General features: G+C 35.3%; 1 protein-coding gene across 1 annotated transcript in view; it reads left to right on the top strand.

Annotated features, from left to right (window-relative positions):
- Positions 1-15587, top strand: part of LOC110286552 (amine oxidase [flavin-containing] A) — a 67313-nt gene that overhangs the window by 3382 nt on the left and 48344 nt on the right. The window contains exon 2 of the mRNA XM_021152962.3: positions 12907-13001. Coding sequence (XP_021008621.3) covers positions 12907-13001 — 95 coding nt within the window. The remainder of the gene's footprint in view (positions 1-12906; positions 13002-15587) is intronic.

Genomic DNA, 15587 nt, shown 5'->3' with positions numbered 1-15587 from the left:
ACTTGAACTTTCTGTGTACTTAGAATGGCTTTGGGTTTCTAATCCTCCTGGCTACGCCCCACCAAGTACCTGACTTATTGATTTTTTATTTCTTAAAGAGAGCATCTAAATTATATGAAGTGCCACAAAAATTCTGTATTTATTCTTGGGAATTATTAGTACATTTCAGGGGAGGAGGGCATAAAGAACTTTTTTTCCCTCAATAATTCACATGCTTCTTTAGTCCAGACACAAACTTTCAGTTCACCAGCAACAGTGGAACTTGCCCTAAGTGTTATTTTTACCAGTCAGATCCGAGAGATTTTAGCAGCCAAACTGACTAGAAACATTGCTTTTTGTCTGTGTTGCCATCCAAAATGAATTATTACTAACATAGATGTGGATGCATGTCTGACTCAGGTATTATATACAGGCTTTACGTTTCATAAATAGGCAAGAGCATTCTGGGGAACTCCACAACATGTCTCTTTGTGTATGCTAGTCATATCCCATGGTATGATTCCCATGATATAATCCCTCAGTTTCTTTGTTTGTTTTGACAAAGGTCTGATGTAATTCAGGCTGGCTTCAATATTTTGCATTGATCATGTAGTTGAAGCTGCCATGAACTCCTGATTCTCATGCTTCCATTTCCCAAGTGCTAGAATTAAAGGTGTTGCTATCTTTCCAAGCTCCTGAATCAAGTTTATAGAGTCACTGAAGCAGAGTTAGAGAATATTTTTTTAAAAAAATGATATTACTATTAACATGAATTTTAAGCACAAGCAATAAGGGTCAGTGGCAATCTGTAAGGAAGTTAAGATACACTCCAAAGCAAGGGAGTAGGCTTTTCAAACAAGAGTAGCTTTGTGTCAGTTTTAAATGCTTTGGAATATTCTTGATATGGTACCTATTTAACTATAATCTATGGTCAATAAATAGTATTTGCAATGTTACGCTTGTAAGATAACATACCTCCTAGAAGACTACAGATTCTAAATGACATTCAGAATTTATTCACATTAGGAAGCTTTATCTTTATACAAAGAATAATGATATCTCTATTTTGTCATTTAAAACATAAAACATTTCTAATAAGCATGACACCCTATTTTCTGTCCATTAGAGTAATTATATTTTTAATCTTGTCTTAGTATTTAAGAAGGGAAATGGCCCTTGGTATAATCCATAATCTGTAACCCATACCTTTTGAAATACTTTCCAGGTTTTCTGTGACACAATTGAATTCTGAACTTTTATCATACATTGATCACACCTTTTCCATTTTTGAAATTACCTCAAGGCTCTGCTGTAAGTCACTTCTGGGCTCTTATACTCTCTTTCTTATTATATTCCTCCAGTGTTCCCTTATCTGTAAAAAGCTTTTAAATCTTTAATTTGAATCCTTTTCTTTCTCTAAACTCATATCCCATAGCTTATCTTCTCACTGATATTTTGCACTCAAATATTGCAGATTCAACATATCTGCTGCAGTTCTTTGATTCTTTTCTAGGATACCATCTTTTCCATCATTTTGATATATCCTTTTATCTATTTTATTTATTTCTGAGATAGGGTCTTACATAGTCTAGGCATAAGTCACCATATAGCCAAGGATGATCTTGACCTTTTAATTCACTTGTCTCTACTTCCTGAGTGCAAGGCTCATAGGTGTGCCAACACACCCAGGATTTTTTCTTTTTCTATTTTTCATGCATTACTAGTAATGGAACACAGGCTTCATGCATACTAGATGAACTACATCTATAGTTGTTATTTACTTTTCTTTTATACAATGAGATAAATATTGTTATGAGTATTAACAAGATATTGGTACCTTGAGAAAGAAGTATGATTTATTATAATAGGTGATGATAAAACAATTGAAAAAAAAAAGCCATACCAAACAGTAGATACCAGAGGAGCATTGCTTTAGGGCCACGAGGGTATATGAAAAAGACAAGTAGTACTTAATTTAAGCACATGGCCAGGGAAGGAAAATAGTTTTTGTTTGTGCCTCTAGGAATGTGATCATGTGAGCTACTTGGAGGATTCAGTGTGCTAAGTGCATGTGGATTCTATGCTTCTGAATTGTGAAAATGCCTTAGTCATAATTCTGAATGGTCCTTGGTGAATAAAATGGTTTGTCTTCAATTAAATACCAAATATCATGTAGAAAGAACTCTCACTATATATTTATAAAAATATTATATATTTTTATCTATGAGCCATGCTTTACTATAAAAATTGAGAGCTCCAGCTGCCTAGAACCTGGTAGTGTATTAAACTAGCAGGGATTGAGTTTTTTCATGATCTAAGATAGAAAAGACATTTTTCATGAAGACCAATATATTGAGTTCTACATACTGAAATTTCCCCCTTTCTGAAATATATCACCAATAAAAATCATTTCTATGAGGACCATCTTAAAATTTTAACCCAGAACTGGGTGGCACATACTATGTTGCTTTGCAGTGATTTTTAAAAAGCTACATTTTAAATGAGGGTACTAGTTTTTGATAGCTTAGTTATTGGATACTGAGGATCAATGAGAATGGGAATTTTGTGTCTTTTAGTATACTTCTTGTATTTAGTTAGATTTTTTTTTTTCATTAAAAACTCTGGAGGCAGAGGCAGGCGGATTTCTGAGTTCGAGGCTAGCCTGGTCTACAAAGTGAGTTCCAGGACAGCCAGAGCTATACAGAGAAACCCTGTCTCGAAAAAATAAAAACCAAAAACAACCAAACCAAACCAAACCAAACCAACCAACCAACCAACCAAACAAACAAACAAAAAACAAAAAAAACCCCATGAGTATACTTTCATTCTATGTGTAAACTATTTTTTGTTGTTTTTGAACAATGATATAAGAGTTACATTTATTGGAATTCAGAGTAAAAAAATCTTTTCTTTTTCAAATGGTCAAGTGAACTTTTGGAAGATCTGACATTGAATGATCAGTTTTAACATTTAATCAGTGCTAGTTGATTTCATTTTTTATATAACTCTCAGCTAATGTGATAAATGTTTTTATAAGACTATAAGCATAATATAATTACATGGACCACAGAGACCAAGGAAGAAGAAAAGGTATGTCATAATACATTATTGATGAATATTGTACCCAGTAATCTTTGTAGTTGTAGTGGAGAGATGTTTTAACATGAAAGATCTTACAGTAATTGGATTTAGCTGTAGCCAGAAATCATGAGGATTTATTGTAGCTTTCTTTTACATAGTGGAACTTGTAAACCGCAAAACCCTGTGATTTAGAACTGTATACATTTTATAAGTATTTGCCTGGTGAATATGCATGCATATTTGAGATGCATAGATTTTATAATAAGTTTTTTTAAGACTAGATGATTAGAACTTTACAAAAATATATTTTCTAAATGTTGTGAGCATTTGAGACAAGTTGACTGTTTAGGCCATTTGATCTAATACATTTGTATTGTGACAAATGTATAATTTTAAGCAGTGATTTGTGTTTTCCATTAGGTAACACAGTCCTTATGTTATTATCTAGCATTGTGAATTAGGGAAATTTAAAGTCTTTTAATTGTGATTTTGTTATTTAGTAACAGGATTAAATGGGAGTGTAGCTCAGCAATAAAGTACACACATACCTGCTATAGGCAAAGCTGTGGATTCAATCCCAAGTACTGCAAAAAAGGAGATGGCAAGGGATATAGCTCAGTTGACAGAGAGATCGACAATATAACTGAAGCCTGGGTTTTGTCTCCAGCACTGCATAAAACAGGCATGGTACCATACACCTGTAATTTCGCTCAGGAGGTAAACTCGGGAGGATCAGATGTTCATGGTCATATTCATTCACCTAATATGATTGAGGCCATCCTGGGATACATGAGATCCTAGAAACGAGATCTCAAGAAAAAAAAAAAAAAAGGTTGGATTACATTACATGTGATATGTTTTCTACATATTTTTCAGTATTTTTTCTTTCTTTTTGATAATTAATCAGCTTCATAAAGGTTTTTATCTTTGGTTTTACTTTTGCATCATTCCTCAGCACTGTTTCCTTCCATGCTTTATTCTGAAGTTTGTTTGCATTATTTTTTTATTCTGAAACCCTATAGGAGCTTAAATCAGTTCCCTGGTCTCTTTTCAGATATGCATTCACATTTCCCCATGGTTTCTCTTAGTTGTTTAAAAGCACTTCTCCAGTAGGTAAGCCAAAGTAAACAAAACTCCACTTATTAACAATATTTGATTGAGCAGGGCAAAAGTGTCAATAAGAGGTTAAACAAAGTGATTAACTTTGAGAATTTATTACATATTAACCATGTCTGAGGGTCTTAATAACTGCTCATATGATGTCAAAAGGACCAAAATGGATGCTCAGAAAGGTGGATGAATTATCAAATGTCACAGAAATTTCACTGGTATGACTAGACTTTTGATCCTTAAAGATATTTCCAGGCCGGACAGTGGTGGCACACACCTTTAATCCTAGCACTTGGGAGGCAGAGGCAGGTGGATTTCTGAGTTTGAGGCCAGCCTGGTCTACAGAGTGAGTTCCAGGACAGCCAGGGCTATACAAAGAAACCCTGCCTCAAATATATATATATATATATATATATATATATATATATATATATATATATATATATTTATATATATATTTATATATATATATAAACACACACACACACACACACATATATATTTCCACCCCACCAGGACAATCCTTTTCTATTCCCTAAATCCTTTGAAGGCTTATCCATGGATCTATAGTAACCTTTGTAACTTACTTTGAGGCTTGGTGCACTAAAACCTAGTGCTGTTATCTGATAGTTATTTATACATGTGACTATATTACAGTGCTGTTGCTTCACGGACAGTTCCATAGAAAAATGTGGGATATCCTACTAGGTTTGACAACTTTCATGTGCCAAACATATCTGCTTTTAAATGTTTATTGTTATTTTGGGTATGGTGTGTGTATGTGTGTGTGTGTGTGTGTGTGTGTGTGTGTGTGTGTGAGACTGTGGCTATGCAAGTACCATAGCACACATGTGCTGTTTTCCTCTTACACCTTTATGTGTGTTCTGTGGATTGAGCGCAGATCACCAGACCTGTATTGCAAGTACCTTTACCAACTGAACTATCTAGACAGCCCATATATACTTTTCTTTCTTTTTTAATATTTTTTATTAGGTATTTTCCTCATTTACATTTCCAATGCTATCCCAAAAGCTCCCCATAGCTTCTCCCCCCCACTCCCCTACCCACCCACTCCCACTTTTTGGCCCTGGCATTCCCCTGTACTGGGGCATATAAAGTTTGCATGACCAACGGGCCTCTCATTCCAGTGATGGCCGACTAGGCCATCTTTTGATACATATGCAGCTAGAGACAAGAGCTCCGGGGTACTGGTTAGTTCATATTGTTGTTCCACCTATAGGGTATTTTTTTCTTTTTGTAAATTTTATTTTTATTTTATTTTATATATACAGGTGTTTTGTTTTGTTTTGTTTTGTTTATGCCTCACACACCATATATGTGCCTGGTGCCTGAGAACCAGCATGAAATCCCTTGAAACTGGACTTATGGATGGTTTTGGATCACCATGTGGGTGAACTGAATGTAGTTCTTATGTAAGGAGGACACATTCTCATAACTTCTGAGCCATCTCTTCAGCCCACCTCAACCCTATATCCTTTTATAATGGTGAATTTAGGATACTCTATAGGGATTATACAATTTGGACCAAACATACCCCTGAAAATCTTGGTATGGGAGTTTATGTTTTAAATTCTAGTTCTCAGAAAGCTGATGTAAAATAATTATCTCAAGTTGAAAGTCAGCCTGGACTAAATGGTGAGTTTCAGATCATCTTGAGCTGTAGAGTGAGATCCTGTTTCAAAAACCAAAAGATGCTAGGGAAATGGCTCAGTGGGTACAATGTTTTCTTTACCAGCATGAGGACCTGAGATTAGAGCCTGGAAACCACAGAAAAAGTCAGGTATGGTGGCGTACATCTTATGAGTCCAGTACTGACAACAGAGAGAGATGATTTGGACTGGGGCTATGGACACAGACAGATCCTGGGGACTTATGGGCCAGATAATCTAGCCAAAAGTCAAGTTCCAGATACAGTGACAGAAATTTCAAAATATATGTTGGTGAAGCAATAGAAGAAGATACAAGTCAACTTCTGACTTCCACAGGTGATCACATGGGGTGAATGTAACATAGGCCCCCATCCCCCACAGAAGGTGAAGGGGGAGTGTGAAAAGTAGGAGAAAGTAGATGGAGGGAAAAGAAACCCTCTGAAAATCTGGTGAAAGCTATTTGACTTTTTCATTTAAAGAAGGTCATATTTTCATACATAAAGTTTATTTGCTTTTGTACTGGGTTAACAGTATATATTCTTGAAACCTTTTCTGTGTTATAGGACTTGCAGTATAATTTGGCCTGATTATGATGTCTGACAGAGGTGATAAAACATACAAATTATACAATATCCAACTGGATATTGAGATGTATGTTTGTAATCTCAGCATTTAGGTAGAGGCAGAAGGATCAGGAATTGAAGGTCATCTTTGGCTACATACTAAGTTCAAAACCAGCTTGAGCTATATGAGAGTTTGTTTCTAAGAATTTGTTTTAAACAGAAATGCTATTTATAACATAAGAAAGTTAGTAAATAGACTATGGTGCACTTGTTAAAATATTCAGATTGAAAACTAATGAATATAAATTCTCTTTTGTTCTGTTTGTTTATTTTCCCCTCCTTTTTTTTTTTTTTTTTTTTTTTGAGACAGTGTTCCATGTGCTTAAACTGGCTTCAAACTCATGTAGCTGAGAATGACTTTGAACTTCTTATTTTCCTGTATCCACATCTTAAGTATGGGGACTTCCAAACCAGCTTTTTTTGTGCTGAGGATCTGAGGATCAAACCCTTGACTTGCTTTATACATCTTATATAAGCAGTCTACCACCTGAGCTATATCCTCAGCAAATGAGATTCCTTTTAGTCATTTTACAAGATTAGTATTTAAAATCATGTATTTTTAAGTGCAGCTGTTGATACTAAATGTGAATTTATTTTTATTATTTATTATAGATTATAAAGAACATTGTCCTTTCAAGGCATTGGATAAAATTCTAACCCACACTAAAGAGACAAGTTTGATCAGGGGGTGTTTGTTCTCTAGTTTATCTGTTAGCTCATTTGTCTATACAGTAATTTGTGTAATACATAGGACCCTCTATGAGGCAGGGGTTATAGCTATGAATCTGAAGTGCTGCTAGTACTGGCTGAGTACCCCTAACTTGAAGACAAAAACATCTGAAACTTTTTTTAATATATTTTATTACGTATTTTCCTCAATTACATTTCCAATGCTATCCCAAAAGTCCCCCATACCCTCCCCCCTCTCCCCCATTTCCCTACCCACCCATTCCCATTTTTTTTTTTTTTGGCCCTGGTGTTCCCCTGTACTGGGGCATATAAAGTTTGTGTGTCCAATGGGCCTCTCTTTCCAGTGATGGCCGACTAGACCATCTTTTGATACATATGCAGCTAGAGTCAAGAGCTCCGGGGTACTGGTTAGTTCATAATGTTGTACCACCTATAGGGTTGCCATCTGAAACTTTTTGAGTGCTGACATGGTGCCACTTGGAAAATTCTGCATCTAATATCATATGACAGGTTACAATCAGAAAGTGTGTGAGAAGTATTGTATAAAGCTACTTTAAGCCTATGCATACATATATGGTGTATAATGAAACAAACTGAACTGTGTTTAGACTTTCGTTCCCCCCCCCAGTTATCTAATTATATATGCAAATAAATAAAATCTAAACATAATCTGAAATCCAAAAGACGTGGGGTTCAAAACACTACAAGATGAGGGATATTCAGTGTATGCTTAAGGTTACTTCACAGGGGCAGGGGCACAGGGAGGGAACAGCTAATTCTCCCTGCAGGAAATTATAAGGGAATTACTTTATGGAGGAAATAATGCTTGACAAATGTGCTGTGGACTTTAGATAAATTATAAATTCTAATGAAGATGGCATTTAAATTGATCATTTCTAAATTAAATGAATTAGCTGTGAGCTATGGCTTACGCTAAAACCGTTTTTATTCTGTGTTAATTATCATTCATTCATTCATTCATCCATTCAACATTTGTTAATGGAGTGCTCACTGTGGCAGTAAAATTTCTGAGGTTCTCTGTTTTTCTGGCTTGGAGAATGTTGCCTGCAAACTTCAATGTAAGCTGATGTTTGATTATACTTTTTATTGTCCTTGGAATGTTTAATTCAAGAGTCCAAGTGTACAATTATGCAAGAATTATGTTGGTCAGGGACCACATCACAAAATAGTCAGGAAGGAGTTAACTATATATATTCTGGGGGTAGTGATCAAAAGTAAAAGTTAGAAATGTCACTTCTAAGAATAAAGAGAATAATTTTGTGAGGTATTAGAGGAAAATTCATAACTATATCAAAGCTTTGCTCCCATACTTAGCTCATGTTATAGACATTATGATGTTATTTAATTAGGGCCCTGCCTATGGGAATTTATTCCTTTAACTATTTGAGCAATCTTAAAGGTGATTAAACCAGTTTTTCCAAACTGTATTTTGACACACGGGTTTTTATAAAAGAATAGCAGAGTGTGAAGAAATGCTGAATTGAATGGTGATGATGATGATGATTATTATTTTGCTGCTCAGGACCTTTAATATAAACAGTGTTCTCTGGGAATTTATCATCAAGAGAGAAGTATAAGTATCCCAACTTTTAAGAACACTATTACTTTGCCTTGGAATGTCTTATCTGAGGATTGGTATTTAATATGGGGGAATTATGGCTTAAAATTTAGCCTTTCCTAGTGTGTAGAATTTGAGAATGTCTGTGTGGAACACTTGTAGTATATTTGAAATTTCAATAAAAGAATTGGACAAATAATGAATTAAGAAGTAATTACATCTCCCAACTGAGGTGAGATTTGTTTGTCTAAAGTGAAGATAAATGCTGGGCAATAATCAAATAAATTGAGACTGTCTAGACAACCAGTCTTTTAAATTACAGGCAAATTGAAGTTAATTGTTAGTTTAATTCTATTTATTACTTGAAACTGCACTATGTTTTCAGCTTATTGAAATTGAAAAGATTGTAAGATTTGGCATTTTTAAAAACAAGGAATGGTTTTTCTGATAGTGAGCACAAAATCCAGACAAGAATGTTTGTATGTCTTAGTAACAAGCATGTGTGCATACGGATATTCTTTGTTTTCTACTGTCAGCAAGCATGATGCTAGTTTAAAAATTAGAAAAATGGGGTAATAATACTTAAAGTATTCCAAATACATATTGACCTGATACCCTATCCTTGTTAAGCTTTCTTGATTACTTGAGAAAAAGGTTATGTAATGGCTTGAGAAAGCTCAGAGGTCCTTTGCTGGCCTTGCTAACATGTACAAGGTCCTGGGTTTGACCAGTAAAATCCACCCTACTGCAAAGGATGGTGCTGAATGTTTTTAATCTCAGCAGAGGCAGAAGCTGGCAAACCTCTCTGAGGCTACACAAGGGGATCTCACCCAAAACAAAGCAAAACAACACAACAAAACCCCAAACCAAATCAACCAAAACCAACCAGGCAACCAATCAATCAATCAATCAATCAATCAAACAAAAAACACCCAACTATTCTGTTACACTCACCCACATGAATATGGTTTTGTTTTCTTAGTGGGTAGATTTTTGTAGTGGTTGCAGCAAGTATTTGGACTCCTGCAACACTCCAGGTTCATTCTAAGAAAGTAAAGTTGTATTATACATTCGTATTTTCAAGAAGTGGGTTTTTGCTTGTTTGTTTGTTTGTTTTTTTAAATCAAGTTGGCATTGTAATCCCAGGACTTTGGAGGCTGAGGACAAAAGAATCTAAAATTTAAGGCCTGCTGGAGCTTCATATCTTGTAACTTTTTTATTTTTCTCCTGATTCGTTGCTATCTGGACACATTAGCCTCACTGTTGATAGCACACATATAGAACCTTTAGACATTTCACAGCATACTTTGAAAACACAATTCTTGCTATTTCCTTATAACTCATTTTTTTACTGACAACTTTTTAAAAACATTAATATTTAACCCTTCTCTTTCCTCTTCCTTTTTCTTTCCTTTCTTCCTATTACTTCTTTCATTCCCTGGCAAATATAGTCTTGCTACACAGCCAGGCTAGCATCAAAATTGCAATCCTACTGAATCAGCCTTCTCAGTGAAGGAATTACAGGTATGTTACACCAGGTCCAGTTGAGATCTATTTTTTCCTAAAAGTGGTCATTGAATTTCATAGTGACTGGAAGGAGGGTAGAATGCACAATGATATACAAAGTAGGTCCAAAAATAGTTAAGGAGTGTAGTTTCAGAGACTTATATCTGATACTAGGTATCATCTTTTGTTTTCCTCCACCTCATAACTAAAGTTGTTATATTAGAAGAGCTTCCCTGAAGCTGGACTTACTGCTATATGCCTGTAATCACAGCACTCAAGAGATTGAGGCAGGAGGGTTGCTGGCAGTTCAAGGTTAGCCTGGGCTGCATAGAAAGACCTTGTCTCAAAAAAAAAAAAAAAAAAAAAAAAGTTAAGAGAATGCCTTTCTAGACCACAAATATTTGTCTGCTTTACCTGTTAAGCATTAAAAAAAATAACACTTCTGTGTCTTCAAACCTTTTATTTTTCATTAAAAGTACTTACTAGTCATTGTCCTTACCATCAACATAAGAACTGAGATTCATTTAGTCAGCATCATGGAAGGAATGTTTTGCATACACAGTCATTCTTTGATATCTGTGATGTGGAGATTTGGTTCCAGAATCTGTGTGAGTACCAAAATTGGAGGATTTTTCAGGTTTTTCATGTAAAATAATATAGTTACATAGAACCTCTATGATCATTCTATGTACTTTAAATCATCTCTAGATTACTTGTAATATCTAATATATAAATTTTGTGTAAATTGCTTTCATGTTATTTATATAATAATGACAAAAAGCTTGAGTGTGTTCACTATAGACCCACTTTTTAGTCATCTTTGAATTAAGTAATTTTTGGAGGACAGGGTCTTATGTAGCCTGGTCTGGCCTCAAACTGACAATACATTTGAGGGTAGATGGCCTTGGAGTCCAGATCCTCTCCCTTTGCTGCCAAGTGCTGGTATTCTGTAGGTGTGCTTCACCATGCTTAGCTAGATAGACCCAATCCCTAGCAAAACCAAACCAAACAACACACACCAAAATCCTGATTGAATCTGAGGGCTAACACTAGTTGATTTTCTCATATAACTTCCTGTTTACATTTTAAGATCATTCAGATTCATATTTAGGGTCACATGGGATTTTTACTCAATCTTTTCATTCATCTTTATTTACATGTTAAACCCTAATTATACCAACCGGATGTACTCTGTGTCCTATACTACATTACACCCCTGACAGGCCCAGTATAACAGATCTAGTGATAGCATCAAGTATATGCTAATTAGAAAAACACTATTTTGAAGTTCTTCTTGTCTTTGCAACAAACTTGTACTGTTATAAATTACTGGATTTTATAATCACTATAAATAGCACCTCTCTTTAGGGACACTAATATGTATCTTGATATTTTACTAATATCATCTCTACTGTTACTCTATATTCTTTCTAACATGCTGACTAACCTTTCTTTATATTATATTTACCTCTATGGTTGATTTCTTTTGTAACAGGTGGTGCAAAGGTAAACAAATATTCAGATAGCATTTGAAATATAATAAGTATATATACACTGTATTTCCTTAATGTGAGAGCTGAAAGTTTGTGCAAGCAGAGGTATTCCAGCAATTATGAGCACATGAAGTACCACATTTTGTTTTCTAATTTTATTCCCAACAAAAGAGATGAAGGCTCACTACAGAAATGCTGATAACAAGGCTAGGATAGGCAGGGAAGATACTGTGAACCTGGGGTATCCTATAGCACAAGAAATAAGGAAGTTCATGCACATGTACAAATACAAACTGATAGAGGAATGTCAAGGGGCACACAGGAACCAGTTAAAAGAGCTCCCAGTGAATAATTTCAGCAGTATAATATAGTATTGGATTATATACTGAAGTATAAAAGAAATATTTGTGAGCCCATACTAATGATTAAATAAATAAATGAGGAAAATAACCAAATGTGTACTGCTGAAGAATTCTCAACAATTCATATACAGTTCCCTCAAAATGGTAGATCATAGCTTTGTATTGTATAATGTAGAATATGTATAGCATTCCTTCCAAAGAGTAGAGTATTAAAAGGAAAGTGACTATATAACTTTATAGTGGAGAAACCTTGGAAACCTTTGCTGAGGAAGGTGATTAAATTGAGGTTACCATAAATGATTATATATATTGATAGCATAATAAAATGGTAATTTACATTGTCTTTTCTACTGCTACAATGTTGGATTTGAAATGTACCTTTAATAAAAGCTTCTATTTACAGATGAGACCCTGTCCTTAGCTTTGAGCTAATAAATGAAGTTAAGCACAGCTCCTAGTATCTTAGTGTCTAGAATATTAGACTCCACTGAAGGAAATAAAATCTAGGAACCTGAGTCCTATCCATGTTTATATAGTTAGAATTTCTGGGTGAGGGCTGAGAAGATTCTCTAAGTACGGTATGACTATTCCAGAAAACAAAAAACATGTTCGAAAGATTACATATTTTACTAACAGCTAATCTTTAATACAAGATGAATAAGCTAGTCATTTGAGAATCCTTTATGAGAGTTAATAATACTGGTAATTTTTTTTTAGAATAATAGCAAAATCAGCAGATTCTGGGTAGATCTGTTCAAATCTGGGATGTTTAGAATTTAGATGTTAACATTTTGTCTATTATTTTGCCTTTAGGATTGGCTGCTGCCAAACTATTGTCAGAATACAAAATTAATGTCTTGGTTCTGGAAGCCCGGGATAGAGTTGGAGGAAGAACATATACTGTGAGGGTAAGTGATTTCAAGACCTTATGGCATGTCATTTGAACTATAAATGGGGCACTTGAGGTCATAGCCCTAGAGGAGCTCTCATGAAATCACATAGTTAAGCCATTACTCCAACAATTCTAAACTATTTTATTGAGTAAGTGGACTTTTCTTTCTTCATTTTTTTGGAGACAGTGTCTTTCTCAGTATCTTAGGCTAGCCTTAAACCCACTATACAGACCTGACTGACCTCAAATTCATCCTCCTACCTCAGTCGTCCAAGTTCTGGGATTATAGGCATACACTACTATGCCCAACATGTTTGTTTTTTTTTTTTTTAACAAGTGCTAGCTGCATAGTGATGGGCTCTGACTTCAGTCACTCACATTCTAGAAACACACCCAATGGGAACAAATAACTTCATTACAATATTGTAATGTCTATATTATAGAGTCAAATTGAGTATGTATTACCTGTGGTAGTACAATAGTATGACTGGACTAAAAGTGATTTTGTATCCCTAATATACACACACATGCACACACATAATACACATACACACACATACACACACACACACACACACACACACACACACACACACACACACCTTTTTTCCTTGGCCTCTTTGCTCAGGTCATGTCTGGCTAGATATAAGGAAGAAGCACAGGTCTTGTTACATCACTCCATTAGGATTCTGGAAAATTGCAAACTAACTTGTTTTCTATTACTGTGTTTACAAGTAACTGAATCTGTGGGAGCTGATAAAAGTACATAGGGGGAAGATATAAGGAAATAAGGCCCAACATGGAAGTTTGTAGGGCATGTAATGAGACAGGAAAAGCCATAGAAGGTAAGGAGAGCCAGACTAAAACACTGCTATGTGAGCCTGTTGCTGGATGGAAGAGGAAGGAATGCTCAACAGTCAGATTATATAGGATGAAGGCAGAAAAGATTCCTTTGCTTATGGAAATAAGAAAGTCATTAATGAGCCCCTTTTGGTAGAATACACAAATAGAGTAGTAAAAGCTGAGTACTGGTAGTATATTTTTTAAAAAGCATATTGTTTTGAGAAAATGACTAGAAGGAGAAATAATGCCTGCATTGATAGGTGTTTCAGTTAGGCTATGACAGAACCACCTAAGCCATACTTACAGTGATTTAGGCAGTGAAAACATTAATTTCATAGACAATCAGTGGTAGATACTCCAAGATAGTACAGGAGTTCACTTTTGCCATCAAGGCTTCAGATTTTTCCTACCCTTTGATCTACTATTCTTTGCATGTTGGCTTGTTGCCCTCTGATAACAAGGTGAGTATTATGACTCTAAGCAAGACTTCTCTCAAGGAATAAGAATTGCTGTGTCTTTAATGACTCACAGCAGTAAGTACTGCATTTGAGGCACTGACGCAAGAAGGTTTAAGACCAGCTTGTAGTACATGGTGGTGTCTTGTTTCAAAAACATACAAAAGGAAATAGAATAAAAGAACATCACTATCCTGTGCTGAAACAGAGTTTTCCTTTACTATAAAGTCCATGCAGACATTTGTCTCATTAGGCAAAGTTGGATCAAATGGCATCTCAACTATAAGAGGAGCCTGGGAAAGCAAGTGTTTAACATTTCCAGGAGGCAGAGCAGAAACAGGCATAAGAAAGGGAATTGGAGTGACTATTGCAATAGCTGTGTGATGACATCCAAACTAGGATACTATCTTAGCTCTTCCAGTCATCCCATGCCATACATTCTTACTCTCATCTACTAGCCTCACAAGGCCTGTTTTTATTTTGTTCAGCTCGAAAAATGTTCCCTACAACCTTGCTACTCCATGTGTAGTCAATAGACCTGCAGCCTTGGAAGTACCTGGAAACTTGAGAGAAGTGTAAATTCTCATGTCTGCTGAATCTACATTTTGCTTTTAATAAGCATCCCAGGGGAGGTTGCAAATATAGTCCTCTGTGGTATAGGCATGCTTGATTCCTTAACTTTAAATTCACATTACATTTATTTGGAGTATTTCTGAGTATTCCCTTAGATATAATCTACTATGGGTTTTGGATAAGAGCAGTTTTCAATCTTGCAGAGCATCTGGGATTGATTCTAAGCACACAGCCATTTCTAAGTCCAGTTCTAGGTTCTGAAGTCCTCTTATGACTTCTGTGGGTACTATACACACATGTGGTGCGTATACATACATGTGGGCAAAACTTATACACATTTAAAATGTACAAAAAGAGTGAAGAGACTGGAATTTCTTCACTGTACTTACTTGACTCTAACTTGGATTATTAGCATTTCATATGCAAATCTCATGCTGAGTGATAAGATATACTCATATGTCTTCCAAAAAGGTCCTGTATACCTTAATTTTAATTTTTGTTCAATTTTGAGACATGGTCTCACTAAGTAACACTGGATGTTTTGGAAATCTTATGTAGACCAAGCTGGCTTTGAACTCACACAGTCCTACCTGCCTCTGCCTGCTGGATGCTGGTATAAAAGGCATGCACCACTATATCTGTATTGTTATTTTATTTTTTGAGACAGGATCTTGCTGTGTAACTCAGGCTGGCCTTCAAATTGAGATCCTACTGTCCCAGCCTTAGGAATA

This window comes from Mus caroli, unplaced genomic scaffold (genome assembly GCF_978045245.1).
Source record: "Mus caroli unplaced genomic scaffold, Mus_caroli_1 scaffold_5, whole genome shotgun sequence".
Lineage (NCBI taxonomy): Eukaryota > Metazoa > Chordata > Mammalia > Rodentia > Muridae > Mus > Mus caroli.
This window is presented reverse-complemented; position numbering and strand designations above follow the sequence as displayed.